This window comes from Suncus etruscus, chromosome 4 (assembly GCF_024139225.1).
Source record: "Suncus etruscus isolate mSunEtr1 chromosome 4, mSunEtr1.pri.cur, whole genome shotgun sequence".
Taxonomy (NCBI): domain Eukaryota; kingdom Metazoa; phylum Chordata; class Mammalia; order Eulipotyphla; family Soricidae; genus Suncus; species Suncus etruscus.
The window spans coordinates 41,788,779-41,806,414 of record NC_064851.1 but is presented as its reverse complement, the minus strand read 5'-3'; the positions used below and the strand labels follow the sequence as shown (position 1 = coordinate 41,806,414).

General features: G+C 36.2%; 1 protein-coding gene and 1 pseudogene across 1 annotated transcript in view; both read right to left on the bottom strand.

Moving 5' to 3' along the window:
* Positions 1 to 17,636, bottom strand: part of PKN2 (protein kinase N2) — a 117,882-nt gene that overhangs the window by 69,980 nt on the left and 30,266 nt on the right. The window contains exon 2 of the mRNA XM_049771240.1: positions 3,379 to 3,673. Within this exon, the coding sequence (XP_049627197.1) occupies positions 3,379 to 3,673 (295 nt within the window). The remainder of the gene's footprint in view (positions 1 to 3,378; positions 3,674 to 17,636) is intronic.
* On the bottom strand, positions 12,023 to 12,217 carry LOC126007892 (uncharacterized; annotated as a pseudogene).

Sequence of the window (17,636 nt, the reverse complement as noted above, 5' to 3'; positions counted from 1 at the left end):
CTGGGTGTGGCCCAAAAACAAAACAAAACAAAAAAGAATGAAAAGAAAAGAAAGAAAAAGATTATAAGAGTTTAAGGGCCAGTCTACAGCAGGTAGGACATTTGTTTTGCACACAGTAGACTTAGGTTAGGTTCCTGGTATCCACATATTGTCCCCTGAGTAATGACTGCTAGGAGTGACTCCTGAGTGCAGAGCCAGAAGTAACATCTGAGCATTGCTAGTATGACCCCAAAACAAACAAAAAGCTAGCTGTTTTACTTTATTTTTAAAAAATATAAATAAAAAATATAAATATAAGATTTCTATTTACTGAGCTTTTAAAAAAAGTATATTTTTAACTAAATACCTGCTATATTCCAGGTTTTGTGATAAATCTTGGAAATAGGTAATTAAAAACATGTCTTTGTCCACAAAGGGCAATAATCAAATTGGTTTTTAAAGGAGAAAAGAAATTAGATGATAGGATTTAGAGGTGATTTCTTGATATAAAATTCTGGGAAAGATAAATCTAATTCAAAGTAATGAAGGTAAACTAATGGTCACCTAGAGCCAGGAATGGAAAGTGGGGACTGATTGGAAAATGTATATAAAAGACAAGCACTTTGCTAATAAATGTTCAGGACCATTGGCTACACTCAATGGTAACCTAGGTATATATATCTGTTAAAAATCATCATCATACACTTAACTGAGCACATTTTATCAAATGCAATTCATTTTTCTTTTTTTCTTTTTTTTTTTTTTTGGTCTTTGGGCCACACCCGGCGGTGCTCAGGGGACCATATGGGACACCGGGATTCGAACCAACCACCTTTGGTCCTGGATCGGCTGCTTGCAAGGCAAACGCCGCTGTGCTATCTCTCCGGGCCCGCAATTCATTTTTCAGCAGAGCTAATTTTTTAAGAGAAAGTAGGGAAACCAAATGAACTTCTTTTTGTTGGAAAAAATAACTATCTTACAATTACAAGATAGCTAACAGTATTCTGTAAGGAGAAAAATACTTTCTCTATATAAAAAGAGCTTAAAGCTCCAGAGCAACTTCTTATTTTAGACCTCTCCTAAAGATGTAATGGGTAAAAAATGTAGAACTTGGCAGCGGTCCAACAGAACAGGCTATTTCTAAGTTTATATGATATTGCTAAACATAGTATTTTCATAATACAAGTTTCTATTTATAATACAATTATAGAACGTGTGGATCAGAGATACCGGGTACTGAAATTTCCTTTAACTATCTTTGTGATTCAGGACATTAATTTATATCCCTGAGATTATGCTATAATTTCTCTCATTTTATTTATTTATTTATTTTTGTTTTGGGATCACACCAGGTGACGCTCATGGGTTACTCCTGCCCTGCACTCAGAAATCGTTCTTGGTAGGCTCGGGGGAGGGGTGGGGACCATATGTGATGCTGGGATTAGAACCACTGTCAGTCCTGGATTGGCTACATGCAAGGCAAATGCCCTACCACTGTGCTATCTCTTCAGCCCAATTTCTTTCATTTTAATGATTCACGTATTCTTAGAAGGCTGAAATCTTTAGAGTATCCAAATAAAATCACTTAAATCCCAAATGTTGAAATGATGAATTCAAAACAAATTCTATCAAGTACATAAAATATTAGAAGTATATGATGCAACTTTTGAGATAGGTAAGTTGAGGTTCTCAGTCAAGTTTATATATTTTCTTAAAACATCTAATTTTACTTATATGTTATGTGTGACTGGCTAGTTGTATAGGTCCTTCTATGTTTCTGTGGTGCTATATATATGTCACTTTATATATACATTTTTCTTTGTAAGTGATGAAAAACAGAATTAGAAAGATCAAGCGTTTCAGATAAAATATTTTTGAAAAGACAGAACTAGTATATGAAATGTTTCATTAACTTAAGAAAAAGAGTTTAGAAGGAATGGGCCTTGGGAGATAGTAGTATAGTAGGCAGGGAACTGGCTTTGCATGCACCCAACTGGAACTTAATTCCTGACACCCCATTTGGTGCCCTGAACCCTGCCAGGAGTGATCCCTGAGTGCTGAACTAGAAATAAGCCCTGAATATTGCTAGTGAACCCTGCCAGGAGTGATCCCTGAGTGCTGAACTAGAAAAAAAACCCCTGAATATTGCTAGTGGTGGCCCCAAAACAAAAAAGAAAATCAAAGGAATGTATAAGAGGAAAGAAAGATAATGCTATAAATTATTCTTATAAATAACATAAAGTTTATAAAAGCAAAAATTTATAGTATTACTTTTTTTTTTTTTTTTTGGTTTGGTTTGGTTTGGTTTCTGGGCCACACTAATTGAGGCTCAGGGGTTACTCCTGACTATGACCTCAGAAATCGCTCCTGGTTTGGGGGAGCATATGGGATGCTGGGAATTGAACCAAGGTTTGTCCTGGGTCAGTTGTGTGCAAGGCAAACGTCCTACTATTGGAGACAGTCTAAAGTGAAGAGAGGTAGGTTTTCTATTATTTTTCTCCCTACCATTAGAAAAATTTTCACTGTGAATATTTCCTAATTCAGGTGTTTAAAGTATGCTCTTAAGCTGGAAGTTATGGTCTACATTTCCATTATTTTCTATGTTTAAGAAAACAAAAGAGCAACATCTAAAATTTTCTTTTTTAAGGATCAGAAATTTAGTATAGTGGTAGTGCATTTGCATTACACACAGCTGACCTGGGCTCGATTCCCAGCATCCTAAATAGTCCTCCAAGCATTTGGTCACCAGAAGCAATCCCTGAATGTAGAACTAAAAGTAAGCCCTAAGTACTGCTGGGTATGGTAATAAACCAAAACAAACAAAAATTTAATTAAATAAATATAATTTCTTTTCTATTTAAACTACTGGTTTAGTTATTAATTTGGTAGCTTAGTGCACAAAGAATAAAGGTAATGATGCTTAAAGTAATTATTAAAAATAATGAAAAAAGAAAATACAGTACATCACAAAAACTAAAGGTTAGAGGTTTGATTATTTATATTTGCAAATAAATTTATCTTTTACTTTAGTTTAAAATGCATTTTAAACTTTAAAAAGTCATTGACAAACTCATGCTGCTGATCATGAGATAAAATCCAACAAGAGTATGTGGTTGATTCAATATAAAATAATAATGAAAATAATTAACAAATATACTGCTAACAGAGGGTAAGTAGATAGCACAATTATTGATCTCTTAAGTAAATGCTTCAATATTTAGATTCATCATCTCCTTCCTTCTGAATATAAACTAAGCCTTATATGTAAGAGGATTTACAGAACCTGTGATTTCTCAAAAGTTAAAAAACTTTGCATGTCACAAAGTCTTTTCTTTTTAAAAAAAATAATACATTTCTTATTATTATGCCATGTGAACAGTAAATAAAATACATATATACCTGTGACATCTTCAGGATCTGATACAACAATATGTGCATTTAGTTCCTGTAGTTTGTGGTGCAATTCTTCTAATTTTTTATTTGATTTTTTCAAAATGTTGTCCACATAAGCCAAACTTTTTTTATCTGTTGTGACTTTCCTCAAATTTTCAGCTCCTTCTTTAATTTTCAGTTCTTTCCTTATTTCTCTTTTGATTCGATCCTTGATATCATCTAATTTCTGTTGCACCATTGTATCTGAAAAGTTTTGAACAGCATTCACGTTCTCAGAAAATGGAAAGCTTCGGGAATCTCCCTAGAAGGGAAAAAACAACAAGAACATATAAATATGGGAACTTAGGAAAGTTATCTACTCAGTAGAATGTGCAGCTTAAAAATAAAATAACAGCAATTCTTCTTCTTTTTTTTTTTGTTTTTTCGGGCCACACCTGTTTGATGCTCAGGGGTTACTCCTGGCTAAGCGCTCAGAAATTGCCCCTGGCTTAGGGGGACCATATGGGATGCCATGGGATCTCGTGATCTTTCCTTGGCTAGCGCTTGTAAGGCAGACACCTTATCTCTAGCGCCACCTCGCCGGCCCCAATTCTTTTTAAATTTCAGTTAATTATATCAAACTCACCTTCCTTCTAATAAGCTATTTGTTCTTTATATAACCAAGCAAAAATCCTAAATGTAAAAATCCAAAACATTAAATAGCGTTTGGCAATGCATAAACACTACTCCACACAAAGATTTTTTTGAAGTTTTGTATAAAGATACTAGATTCTTGATATCCTATGAATGTAATTTGAATCCGAATACTAGCACCGTGTATCTTGAACAAGTTAACACCTTGGACCTTTCAAACACTAAATGGTCAGTAAAATCTAGTATCATTAGTCCTTTTCAGAGATACTGTGTATTCAAAAGACTGTAAAGCTCCGATTAAGATTTCTTGTTTCAGATCTCTAATTTCAGAGATCTGACTTTGACAACTGCGACAGAGTATATCTTCTGAAAACATAATGAAAAACTATCCTAAGCTTTGTCCTAGGATCTGTGCAAAAACGAAGACCACCAGTTACAGAAGACTGATTATAAAATTGTGATGGCACAGAACTGCTAGAACCATAAGGAAAGATGCTATCCTAGGCTTATTTCTATGACTTGTACAAATACCAAGATCTCAAGTTAGAAGTCTGGTTCTATCAGGCCTATCAACTGAGTAGAAAGTTTCCTGGCACCATAAAAAGTCCTTGGGGTGTGAAAAGGAGCGTGTATGGAACCTGTAGTTATTCCCATGAAAGTATGTTTCAAGCACGGAGAAACCCTGTATCTTTAGGCCAAGTGGATTACCTTTCTAATTTTCCCAATATTTACTGTGCCTATGCAAAAACAAAAACAAAAAAACATTGCCACACCAGCCCTCCTTCCTTCTTTTCGTTTCTTTCGTTCTCATGGTTATTGTTTGGTTATTGTATTTGTTGCTGTGGTGCTTTTTTTGATCTTTTGTTTGATTTTTGTTTCTTTTTAATTTTTTTGTTATGTTTTTCTCTTTTTTTTTTTTGATTCTTTTTTTTTTTTTCTTTTTTTTTATGTTTTCTTCTTTTTTCCCCCTTTCTTCTTTTTAAATTGTTATTTATAATCTCTAGACAAATTCCCCCCTGGATTTTTGTTTGTTGTTTTTTTCTTTTTCTTTTCTTTTTTTTTCAAACAGAACCACATAACTGAATCATCTTGTTCTACCTCATAAATTGAGGGAGGGAGGGAAAAAGGATGGTACCAGAACCGAACAGTTGTATGAATATTGAATAGAAACAAAAAAGGACGAGACTTAAACACCAAACCCAAAGTCAATGACAACAGAATCAAAAGCCCATCTTCAACAAGCTATACACAGAGAGGACCAGTTATCCTAGCAGTCTGGTGGGCAGAGGAGGGAGATGCTGGAAACTGGGGTGGAGGGAGGACAACACTGGTGGTGGGAATACCCCTGATTCAATGCCACTATGTACCGCAAATATTTCTGTGAAGGATTTGTAAGTTGCATCGGTCACAATAAAAATTATTAAAAAAAAAAAAAGATTTCTCGGTTCAGGAGCTGGAATGTGAGTATAGAGGATAAAGTGTTTTGTATGTGGCTCACCTAGGTTCAGTCCTAGGCATCCCATATGGCTACCTTAGCCCACCAGGAGTGATCTCTGAGAACAGAACTGGGAGTAAGCCCTGTGGTACTGACAAGTATGGTCCGAAAACCAAAAGAAAAAAATTTCTTGATTCACTGCAGTCACTTCAAAAAGCTAAAATTATTATTAAATTCTGTAAGTGTATGCTTTATTCTCTATCAAAAAAAAAAAAACCTTTAAAAACAAATACTGGAAAAAGTAAATTGCAAACTATAGGATCAGTTTTAAATGAATGAATTACATGGGTACACTGGTCTCCCAGCTGAAAATTTAGGGATGACCTCAGTTGGGGGCAGGCTGAACTCCCACTCTGCTGAAGGCCTGGCAGCTATATCCACACCACACAATCACTGCCATGCCAACAGCACAACTTCATTGCTTCATGACTAATCTCTGCAGAGATACCAGGCTGACTAGAACTCCAGGCACACGAGTTTTGGGGCCAAAGACCTGGCGTCTTCTCAGAGTGGGGGCAGGTAGTCTCCCCAACCCTCCTACCCCCATACTCTGAAAGCCCCAACAGCCACATGTATATCCACAGCTATAGCTATTTAAGTCAGCTCCAAAGATCCTCTAGTTTCTGAAGTAGGTGGCGACATACATAACATCTAATATTCCTCATAATGACACCTTAGTAGGAGCACACAAACTTAGATGGGAAAGTAGTACAGAAGCCACCTATGCTCAAGAAACAGAACACAAAATGCTCAACTAGTAAACCTCACACTTAATGACCCCAATTGTGAGATACAACCATTTTCACAAATTTTCTTTTACTGAAGTTCTATTTTTCAATAATTCTATCACTGTTTAGGTTTAACAAATGATATAAAATAATTTTTTTAAATAATTTTGTGCCTGCCAAGGAGGAAGGTGGGAAACTGGGGACAGAAATCAGATGTGCATGTTTTGTATATTCAAGAACCTGAGTAACACAGTAAAGCTCTACCACTGTCACCGATCTATCAGCTAGATAACAGTGGGAGTGGCCCAGACCCTAATAAAGTACTATTTGGAGGCCCATGAGTTTCTTTTGAAATGGACTGAACCAACACTTAGATGAAGTTAAAGATATTTCTATTTCTGTCTTGTTTTTGTTTTCATTTTTGTACCAGCAGATTTCAAGGCTGACTCCTGACTGCATTCAGGGATCATTCCTAGCAATGTTGGGGGACCATATGAGATGCTAGGAATTGAATCCAGGTCTACTGAATGCAAGGAAAGCACTCTACTTTTGCTCCAGCCCCAGATATTTTATTTCTATGTTAATCATACATTTTGTTTTTGTTTTTTGGGCCACACCCGCTGATGCTCTGGGGTTATTCCTGGCTGTGTGCTCAGAAATCACTCATGGCTTGGGGAACCATATGGGATGCCAGGGGATTGAACCGTGGTCTGTCCTAGGTTAGTGCGCACAAGCAGACACCTGACCACTTGTGCCACTGCTCTGGCCCCCTTAATCACATTTTTTAAAAGAAATCACATTAATTACATTTAAAAATTTGTGACTTAACATTGTGTTTTATAAGGCAGAGATTATATATATATAAATTATATATACATATAAGCAATTCTTTTATTATTCTCTACTGATAAATTATTTTGGTTCACTGTGATCTTAGTGCCATAACTAAATTCTACTAATGACCTATAGCCAACCCCCTGTCCAAATCCATTTATTTTTTTTTTTTTTTTTTGGTTTTTGGGCCACACCCGGTAACGCTCAGGGGTTACTCCTGGCTATGTGCTCAGAAGTTGCTCCTGGCTTGGGGGACCATATGGGACACCGGGGGATCGAACCGCGGTCCGTCCAAGGCTAGCGCAGGCAAGGCAGGCACCTTACCTTTTAGTGCCACCGCCCGGCCCCCCCAAATCCATTTATTGAACAACAAACTCTAAACTTTACAGATATAATAATTTTTAAATACTGTAAATTAAAAAAAATCTTACTTCATTATTTAACCAATGTTGCTTGTAACAGTTAGGTATGTCACAACTTTTTGAACACTAAAGTTAGAGAACACTACCTTTCTCATTTCCTGTTCTATAATCTAAAGGGAAAATAGATTGCCCAATACTGAAAAGTTATCTCAATTTGTTTATATGGTATTCAACAAAATGACAATTGTCACAATTTCCCTGATAAATTTCAAATACACTGCAGTCTACTGAGAATTGCTGAGGCTTCAAGAAAGCTTTCTTACATTCTGAGAACCAAAGTATTACATTTTAAAGAATTGTGAGACAAACAAAAACATGTTTTATGAAGATGCCTTCTTTTTGAAGGTCTTTCTCTTGGTCTTTGCTTACTTCAACTACCATTTAATTTTAAGGTGTTCCCTAAATTCTAATCACATCAACATAAAAATGGACAGTGAAAAGGCATATCTCTTGACATGGCTATTACATATATGCAACATCAAGAAGTAATACCTTTCCCTTTTATTCATCTATCATTTCCTAGCTCCGTCTCTGCTTGGTTAAATTTCATCTTTTTTAAATCTATACATGCTCTTCAATAAAATGCATTTTCTGTGTATCCTGACAATATAGATCTTACACAATGGTATAATTTAATAGCCACAATAATTGAAAAATTGAGGACAGAGATTATGTTCAGCAGATTAGCTTTTTGTTTTAATGATTTTTCTTTATGTATTTAATATTGTTAGAATTCAGGAAAACCAGGTACTGATGAGAAAATATTATTTTTTTCTTTCTAATAAAGAGTCTACATACTTTAGGAAGGTACAAAAGCAAAACTGATATTCAATCACAGGGAGTGTGGGGGAGGGGAGAAAGTTAGGGTAGAATCATGTATCTGGACCTGGTTCAAATCCTAGCACTATATGCCTTCTCAAGCACCACCAGAGTGACTCTGTTGGTCCTTGGTATCACCTAGCATCGCTAGGTGAAGTGGCACCTAGACCTCTTGCATAATATTGGGACACATCGAGCACAAACAAAACTTCAAACTCGAGACAATGTTCAGCATCCTTTGCTTGTCATCTACACATAAAATAAACACATATTTTAAAATGTCATGATTAATCATATTCTTAAAAATTTTAAATGCACTTAAAATTGTTATCACCCACATCCTTATGAATGTGCCATTTAATCATGTAGATCAGGGGTCTCAAACTCGTGGCCCGCGTACAACATTTTGTGGCCTGCAGCTGGTCTTCAAATAGCGCAGTATTCGCTTACTGAATAATCGCAATAAAAATCGCATTAGTAAGAAAAAAATCGCATTATACATTCGCATACCCCGAGTAGTTCCGTTCGGGGTATGCAAATGTTTAATACGATTTTTTTCTTACTAATGTGATTTTTTATTGCGAATATTTGGTAAGCGAAATCCCTTATGCAGCCCTGCCTCACCCCGACTTTGCCTCCTATGGCCCCAGGTAAATTGAGTTTGAGACCCCTGATGTAGATCAAAATTCAAACACAGGAAACCATTTGAGGAGGCCAGAAAGATAGCACAGCAGTAGGGCATTTGCCTTGCACACAGCCAATCCAGGATGGACGGTGGTTTGAATCTCAGCATCCCATATGGTCCCCCGTGCCTGCCAGGAGTGATTTCTGAGCACAAATCAGAGCGCTGCTGGGTGTGACCCAAAAACCAAAAACCAAAAACCAAAAAAAAAAAAAAAAAAAAATTGAAATAAAAACCATGAGAAATCATATTAAAACAAATAATTTTGGGGTTCAATAGGTCTCTGAATAAAAATAGGAATACAGATTCAGTAACAAACAAAAGGAGGAAATTAGATATTTATTTTTACAAAGGAACCAAGATAAAAAATTTAGGGTAGAGATTAAATAGTAGATTAGGAACCAAACAGAATATAGAGGGGTGAATGCACTTGCCTTGAGTGTGACTGAATCTTACTTGATCCAAGCACTACTGCATATGGCTTCAAAAGTAATGCCCACGGTGATTCCTGAGCACTGCTAGGTATGTCCCAAAATCATATAGTGCATGTGCACACACACCCCAGTTACATGATTGTGCCCTAGATTCCTCCCAGTCCCCAGATCCCATGACTGAATATCAGTTTTTGCCTTTGTGCTTCCTAGAGTATGCATTCTCTGTATAGAAAGGAAAGCAAGATTAGACAAAGGTAATAAATATACTGGTAGAATAAGTGAAGAAAATACTCTGAACTTGTCACACATATTAAAAAATGAGAAATTAGGGGCTGGAGTGGTGTCACAAGTGGTAAGGCGTCTGCCTTGTGTGTGCTAGTCAAGGACAGACTGTGGTTTGAACCCCCGGCGTCCCATATGGTCCCCCAAGCCAGGAGCAATTTCTGAGTGTATAGCCAGGAGTAACCTCTAAGTGTCACCGGATGTGGCTAACACAGGACAGACCAGTTTTCACTTCTCAGCATCCTATATGGTCTCTGAGCCTGTCAAGAGCGATTTCTGAGCACAGAGCCAGGAGTAACCCCTAAGCACCACCAGGTATGGCCCCATAAAAAAATAAAAGAAAGAAAAAAACAACTGATTCTGGGTGATCATGCTTTATCACAGTAGGTATGGCTTCAGCAGGGTGGGGACTTGGCCCACTCTCTCCTCCTGAGATGGCCAGCTTTCTGCTATGATCTTTCACAGCTTGATTTACATCTCACTCTAGAAATAAGTGAGTCTACGAAGCTGGCCCTGTTAATATTGGCAACAGTTACACCCTTTTTTGGAATATATTTTTCTTTAATGAAACCACAAGATTGGAGAACAAAAGACAGATCTATGTGTAGCATGGGCATTAGCTTAGTTTATCTTTAATTGTTCCCAGAATATTAATATTTGAATTTTTTTGTTTGTGGTAATTTAGAGAAAGTCTTGGTTATAAATTAAGATCTTCAAATAAGTGTGAGGGCTGGAGAGATTGCCGGGGTTTAAGGCACTTGCCTTGCATGCTGCTGACCCTTGTCTTATTCCAGGCACATGATGGTCCTTGTGCACAAAGCCATAGTGACCCCTTGCCTCTCCTTGGTGTAGCTCTACACTCTTCTTCAAGTCCCCTTCCATTATGGTAGAAGTACTGAATATCTTAATACTTTGAACCTGCCCTCTGTGTAACTTCCCTTTTACTAAGGAAAGGTCTTATATTTATTTCATGATCCATCATTTGCAGGCAAAAAGCCTTTTTTCTTCTGTTATTGTCATTTATCTTATTTGCAACTTAGAGTAACCTTCCAATATTTTATTTTATTCTTAAATTTTGAGAAATATTTTTCCACTGATCTCATCATACATAGGAAATGGGCCAGCTACACAGATTCACTCTTTTCTTAAAAGATATGTAAATCAAGTCATGAAAGATCATGGGTACACCAGCCCACAAAGCAGAAACCTGGCCATCTCAGGAGATGGTGGGTCAACCTTTGTCCTGCCAAATTCACACCTGCTGCCTCTATCACCCAGAATTACTGTTTGGTCTAATAGCCCTACTCATCACCCCTTCTGTCACCCGATTCCACTTGGGAACATCAATCTGATAAAATTTCAGGTACACTGGTTTAAGGACTGATATGACAAGGGCTTTTTGGAGCAGGTGTGGGGTATTCCCTTTTGTCCCATATCTACCTTCTTCCAGGAGGCATGGCAGCCAAGTATGTACCCTAAAAGTTGCAGTATCAGTAATAGTGCTTTGAATTTCAGGATAATTTCATTTGTTTGATGTGTCATCTCTATCAAAACACATCAATTTAACAGAATGAATAGCTAATAACAAGAATTTACTAAACCTTCTGCCATTGTATTAATGACTTCATTGACGATACAATAATTTTCACAAATGTGCTTGTTGCTATACTTTTTCTTTTGTTTTAAAAAAGTTTCTTCTGGGGCCAGAGAAATAGCACAATGTAGGGCATTTGCCTTATACATGGCCAAGCCAGGACAGTTCGATTCAGTGGTTCGAATCCTGGCATCCCATATGGTCCCCCATGTCTGCCAGGAGCGATTTCTGAGCACAGTACTTAGAGTAACCCATTAGTGCCGTCGTGTGTGACAAAAAAAAACCTCCAAAAACAAAAAAAAAAACAAAAAAAAAAAAAACCTCACAAATAACCCCCAAGAAAACTTTCTTCTCTTCCTTTTTCTTTTTTATTTCTATTTTTCCCCAATAACTTTTGTTTTCACTTATCTGGAAAGATGATATGTGTTATTGTTAACTATGTCAACTATGTAATACATTTTCTTTAAGTAAAGTAAAAATATAATAAAAAAAAGTTTGCCATTACCACGTAGGCAAGATTTTTCTAAGTCTTTTGCTGGCAGGAGTTGAAAATATGTACCAAAAAAATCTAAAAAGAATGGTTCTTTTGACCCAGTAATTCTATTCTATAAATAAAATCTTATATATTTTTTTTTACTGTGTAACCTTCAAATAATAGAGCTTTACACTAATTTATAGAAAAAAGAAAGTTCAGGATGCTAGGGTAACAACAGAGTTTAAAATAGTCTAGGGGAATAAGGAAAGGTTTCTTTTTTTTTTTTCTTTGTTTTTCTCTTTAGTCCCCCACTACCACAAATTATGCAGTCGAGTTTCCCACATTTGGGGAAATCTCAGGGGTCAGCACATCCGGAGTGCAATGGATAATTCTCACCCTGGGGAAACCACCTTCGTGTTCATGGTATCTTCCCTGCCAGGTAAGTATAGGAAAGGCTTCTCATTTGTGTTCTTTATACAGAAGGATGTCTAACTCAATATACTGTTGCCATGTATACAGTTTTGTTTGGTAATGTTTAAAGTAAGAATGATTAAAAAAAATCTGGGAAGATTAAATATCGGCAAATATCTCTGGATAAAAAAAATAAGAGGGAGGAGTCAGAAAGATAGTACAGTGGGTAAGGAGATTGCCTTACAGGCAGTTGGCGTTGGTTCGATCCTTGGCATCCCTATGGTCCCCAAATCCCAACAGAAAAAAATCTCTGAACATTGCTAGGTATGGCTCCAAAAAACAAAAATAAAATTAAGAGGGATTATGGGTTATTTAATTATAAATCATAATATTAATCATAAGTATCATTAATTATATTAGCAAATTAATTATTTAATTATATCAGTTCTATATTCTCTACTCCCCAAATAAACCTGGGTTTGCTGCATGCAAGGTAAGTGCCCTGATGACTGTTATCTCTTCAGTCCCATCCCTCTTCCTTTTTGAAGCAATAAACATACAGAGCCTTTCCAAGGGAAAGACATTATTTAAAATAAAATAAACTGAAATGAAAATGAGGATACTGTAGTACAGCACTTGCCATGCAATTTTGAGGCCCTGGTTTGGTTCCTGGCACTGCAAAACAGACAGACAAACAAACAGAGCAAATAAAAAAAATACCCAACCGACCAACACTTAAAATAAGCTAAAATAACATTTAATCTCCATTTTAGCAACAGTAATCTTATACTATAGTAGCCTTTGCTACTAGGCTATTCTGAGCAAATACAATTCTATTGCAAGGAATGAAGTTATACATTCTACTCTAATTTGAATACATGATGTGTCAGCCAAATTTTCAAATACATAAATGTTAATGATAATTTTCACTATTTTTGCTTTGTGAAATTATGATCTTTGGACTAAAACAAGTTGACATTTTAACTTTACTACATTTCAACAAACTAGATGTGAATTAAAAAACAAAAAAACAAAAGCAAAAAGCACTGAAATAAAAACAGGGTCAGACTACAGAACAAAATTAAGAAAAGTCTGTCATCTGTGATCAAGTACTTCATTTAGGGAGAGACAGGAATGGATTTTACTCTTTACTGGACAAATTCCCAGCGAAGAAAAGAAAATAAAGGCTGTTACTTTCTCTTATATTATAGAAATAGAAAAGTCTGATTGAGAGATGCCGAAGTGTTCAAATATTCATATAAAGCAATTAGTCAGGTACTGTTTTAGCAAAAAAGGAATGTCAAAGACAGTGTAGCCTACAAAGTTTCAAAGCAGTTAAGCAGCTAGTCTAAGGCCATAAAGAATAAGTGACTGAGTCAGTTTCCGTATACTAGTCTCTCAAGATCTATTCCAAAGCCATCTAGAAGATATTCTGAACACTCATTTTCTTGACTTAACCTGTTTTTACAATAATGACTAGCACATGCTTAAAATTGGGGCTACAAACAAGATATATTTTTCTTTATACTCTAATTTCATTCACACTAACCTCCTGTATCATTAGGAACTTATTCTTAAAGGCAAAACAAGGAACCAGTTCTATCCCCAGCTCTCTGTGGCTAGTTATGCAATCCAGGCATGTCATCCTGTCTCTTGGTACCTGTTTGCTCAATTGCAAAAATTATGCTGGGCTTTCCTTTTAATGTTGCTGATGTTGGTCTTTATATAAACTTTTTTACACACAAAAACTAGTTCTAGGCAACAGAAATATAAAGATAATAAAAATGGCACAATTCTGCTTTCTTTCGGGTACTCAATGTGGTATGTTCAAATAAACCAGAATTTGAAGTCTGACTAGTAAGACAAAGTTTGCTATATTAATCATGTTAAAGCTTCAATTTCCTCACTTACAAAATGAAATTATGCAACTATCTTTACTAAGTTAATTTTAAATTTCATAATGGAAATACTGAGGGCAAAGAAGTGTGTTTTTATAGCAATGATACAATACCAGGAACACTGAAGCAAATAGTGCTAGGTTCTTACATAATATTCTCTCAATATTCTTGCTTAAAATTGTCCTATTCTGGGGCCAGAGCAATAGCACAGCAGGTAGAGCTTTTGCCTGGGTTTAATCCCCGGCATTCCATATGGTTCTCTAAACCTGTTATGAGTAATTTCTGAGCTCTGAGCCAGAAGTAACTCCTGAGCAATGCAAGGTGTGGCCCCCAAACAGAACAAAGCAAATAAAGTCCCATTTTGTCAGAGGCTAAAACAATTCATGGATGAGATTCTCAGTGCAAGGTTGAGCCATAGTTAAAGTACATACTTGGTTGCTGAAAGTCTGGGCTTGATATCTAGCACGCATGGTCCCTTGAGCACTGCTGGGAACGTCTCCTAAGCAGAAAGCAAGTGGAACAGCCCACAGGCATACCATGTGTGGTCCCAATCCCCAAGGTTCTTACCCCATTAGTTTCTTACACCTAGAATTAAATATTTTATAAGACACAAACTTTAAGTTTAAGACATAAACCTTGGGACCTTATGATTCCAACAAATTTCTACATACTTCAGAATTTTTGTCTTACATGATACAAAGTCCTATATACCCATGTAGACCTGGAATTTACAGCTCAAGCAAGTAAGTGATAGATATAACTTCTAAAGCTAAGGGTAGACTTAAGGAGATAGTGAAAAGCAGAAAACACAGTAGGAAATAAATAGTGGTGGAGTACTATAAGATGGACTCAAATATTCCTGCTTCTCCATAATTGCATTATCATGTAAAATTACCTTCTACCCTCTAGGCTAGTCTTTTGGTACTGACAGTGAGGTGGAAGTGACACTGGATACACAAGAAGTTCTACAATCAGAAGTACAAAGAAATCATAGTTTCTGGTTTTTGCACTTAAAAATCTAACTACATTTTAAATAAATAAATCCAAATTATTCTTCTAAAGAGATCATGAAGATGAGAGATACCATATGGAGAGAGGCCATGTGGAAGAGAACCAAAGTTTTCCAGCTGTTCTAGCCATTCCAACCAAAGAGGGATCAAACACATAAAGAATGTAGTAGAGTTCCACTCCATCTGAGTCATTACTAGTTGAATACATTTGCATAATGCAGCAGAGAAAACACTAACATACCCATACAATACTGAGATTCTTGTTCACTTAAAACAGGTAATCTGATATAGTCTTGCAGTTATCCAGCAAGATATTTTCTCTCTTCTCACATCTTTCTAAGCAAGTTTTGTTTAATAAAAACTAATAAAAAAAATAGTGTGCTTCACTATTTCACCTCTTGAAGAAGCTCTTTTTTGTGAGGGAAAGGCAAAAGATCCATAAGCCTTATTACAAAGATAGAATAGACTTTATTTACTACAAGGAGTAATTCCTCGCTTTTGCTTGAGTTCGCAGCTCCTCAAAAATCAGGTGGCAGGGATCATCTATCTCCTATGCCATGCAGAACATGTGGACTCAGGTGTAGCTTGATGGCTGTCTTGTGGGGCTGGAGGGACATTAATGTCTGTACCCTGATGGTGCTCGTGACAGACTTGATCAGTCATGATCCAAACCAAGAATTTAATTGAGTGGCCAACGTGGGTTGAATAACAAGGTGGAAACACTTTTGAGTCAACCTCACTTGCTCCCCACTTTACCAAGACACTGGTATCAGAATCACAGTTGACAAAAGTAGGCCAGGATTTGTATGCTACACCTGTACAGAGCTAAAACTTGCTACAATCAAAAGTTGAACTGGATAAGGTCAAATATCATAGTAGCCAAAATATCAAAAAAGGAAAAGACAAAAGCAAACAGAACTAAAAAACTCTCACCCAAGAACTAGAGAAATGACAAAATGACAAAAAACAAGTGACTTATATGCAAACTCTGAAATGATTCAGATGTTAAATTAAGTGACCAGGGTTTTATTTTTTTAAAATATCTTTATTTAAGCACCATGACTACAAACGTATTTGTAGTTGGGCTTTGATTATAAAAAGAAAAAGAAAACACCCCCTCTTCACCACTGTAACATTCCTACCACCAATGCCCACCCCCACCCCTGTGACCAGTGCTTTAAAGCAATGTTTTGTTTTTGTCTTTATTTTTTGGCGGCACCCGGTGATGCTCAGGGGTTACTCCTGGCTATGCGCTCAGAAATTGCTCCTGGCTTGGGGGACCAAACCGTGGTCTGTCCTAGGTCAGCTGCATGCAAAGCAAATGCCCTACCACTGCATCACCGCTCTGGCCTCTAAAGCGATGTGTTAACAATTATAAACATATACACAATAAATTAATAGAACATCTCAGAAAAGAATAGATTATATAAAGCTCAGGGGATGGGCTTAATAGTAGATTCAAGATAACAGAGGAAAGAATCAATAAGCAACTAGAGTACACGAATAAGTACAAATCAGTTAAAAATCAAAAAGGAACAGAATTCAATTAAAGCACCATAATTTAGAAGACAAAAAATGAATCTGATAGTTATATCATAGACTTTCAAAAGAAGAGTGCACCTGAAATATAGAAAAAATAATGTCAAACACCCAAAATTTGACAAAAGATATAAATTTAACTAAAGTCAAGAAACTAAGCAAATTTTATTAAGAATAAATAAAAAAATCAAAATACATAAGTCAAAGTTATAAAAATTAGAATGAGGAAAGGAGAAATAGTACAGAAAGTAAGGTAATTGGCTTGCATGTAGCTAACCGTTGCACAAACCCCCTGCATTGCATATTGTCCCCCAGCTCCAATAAGGGTCACTCTTGAGCATAAAGCCAGAAAGGCTCTAACTCAGGAATAGCCCCAGAGTAATATCAGGTGTGATTCAAAACATTACCCAACCCCTTCCCAAAAAAGCTGTAAGTGAAAGAAATGAAGCAATACTCAACAGAAACTACTGATGTCAGAACAAAGTCACTTAATATTTTAAATGCTAAGAGAAAAAAATTTGTTGATGTCAAATTCAGGTCATATTCTCAGTGAACATATCCATCAGGAATTAAAGGAATACAAAGATACCCTCAGAAAAAGAAAAACTAAAAGAAGTCCCTAGTAGCCTTATTCTAAAATAATAGTTAAAAGTTATCCAAAATAAAGTTACAACCCAAAATAAATGCAAGTCTAACATCAGAAAGAATGGAAAACATGTATTTTTTTAAGAAGGGTTAAAAGTAATAGACTTTTCACTAATAATAAGTAGATTTATAGTAGAAGATTAATACTAAATTATACTTATTTTTAAACTTATGTGGTTAGTTGGTGTAGAAACTTCAACCTTTAAACAAAGACTTAAACAGTGATACTTCAGGGGAAAAAATTAATTAAAAAAAGTGCAGGGGCCGGAGTGATAGCACAGCAGTAGAGCATTTGCCTTGTAAGCAGCCAATCCAGGATGGACGGTGGTTCGATTCTCAGCATCTCATATGGTCCTCCACGCC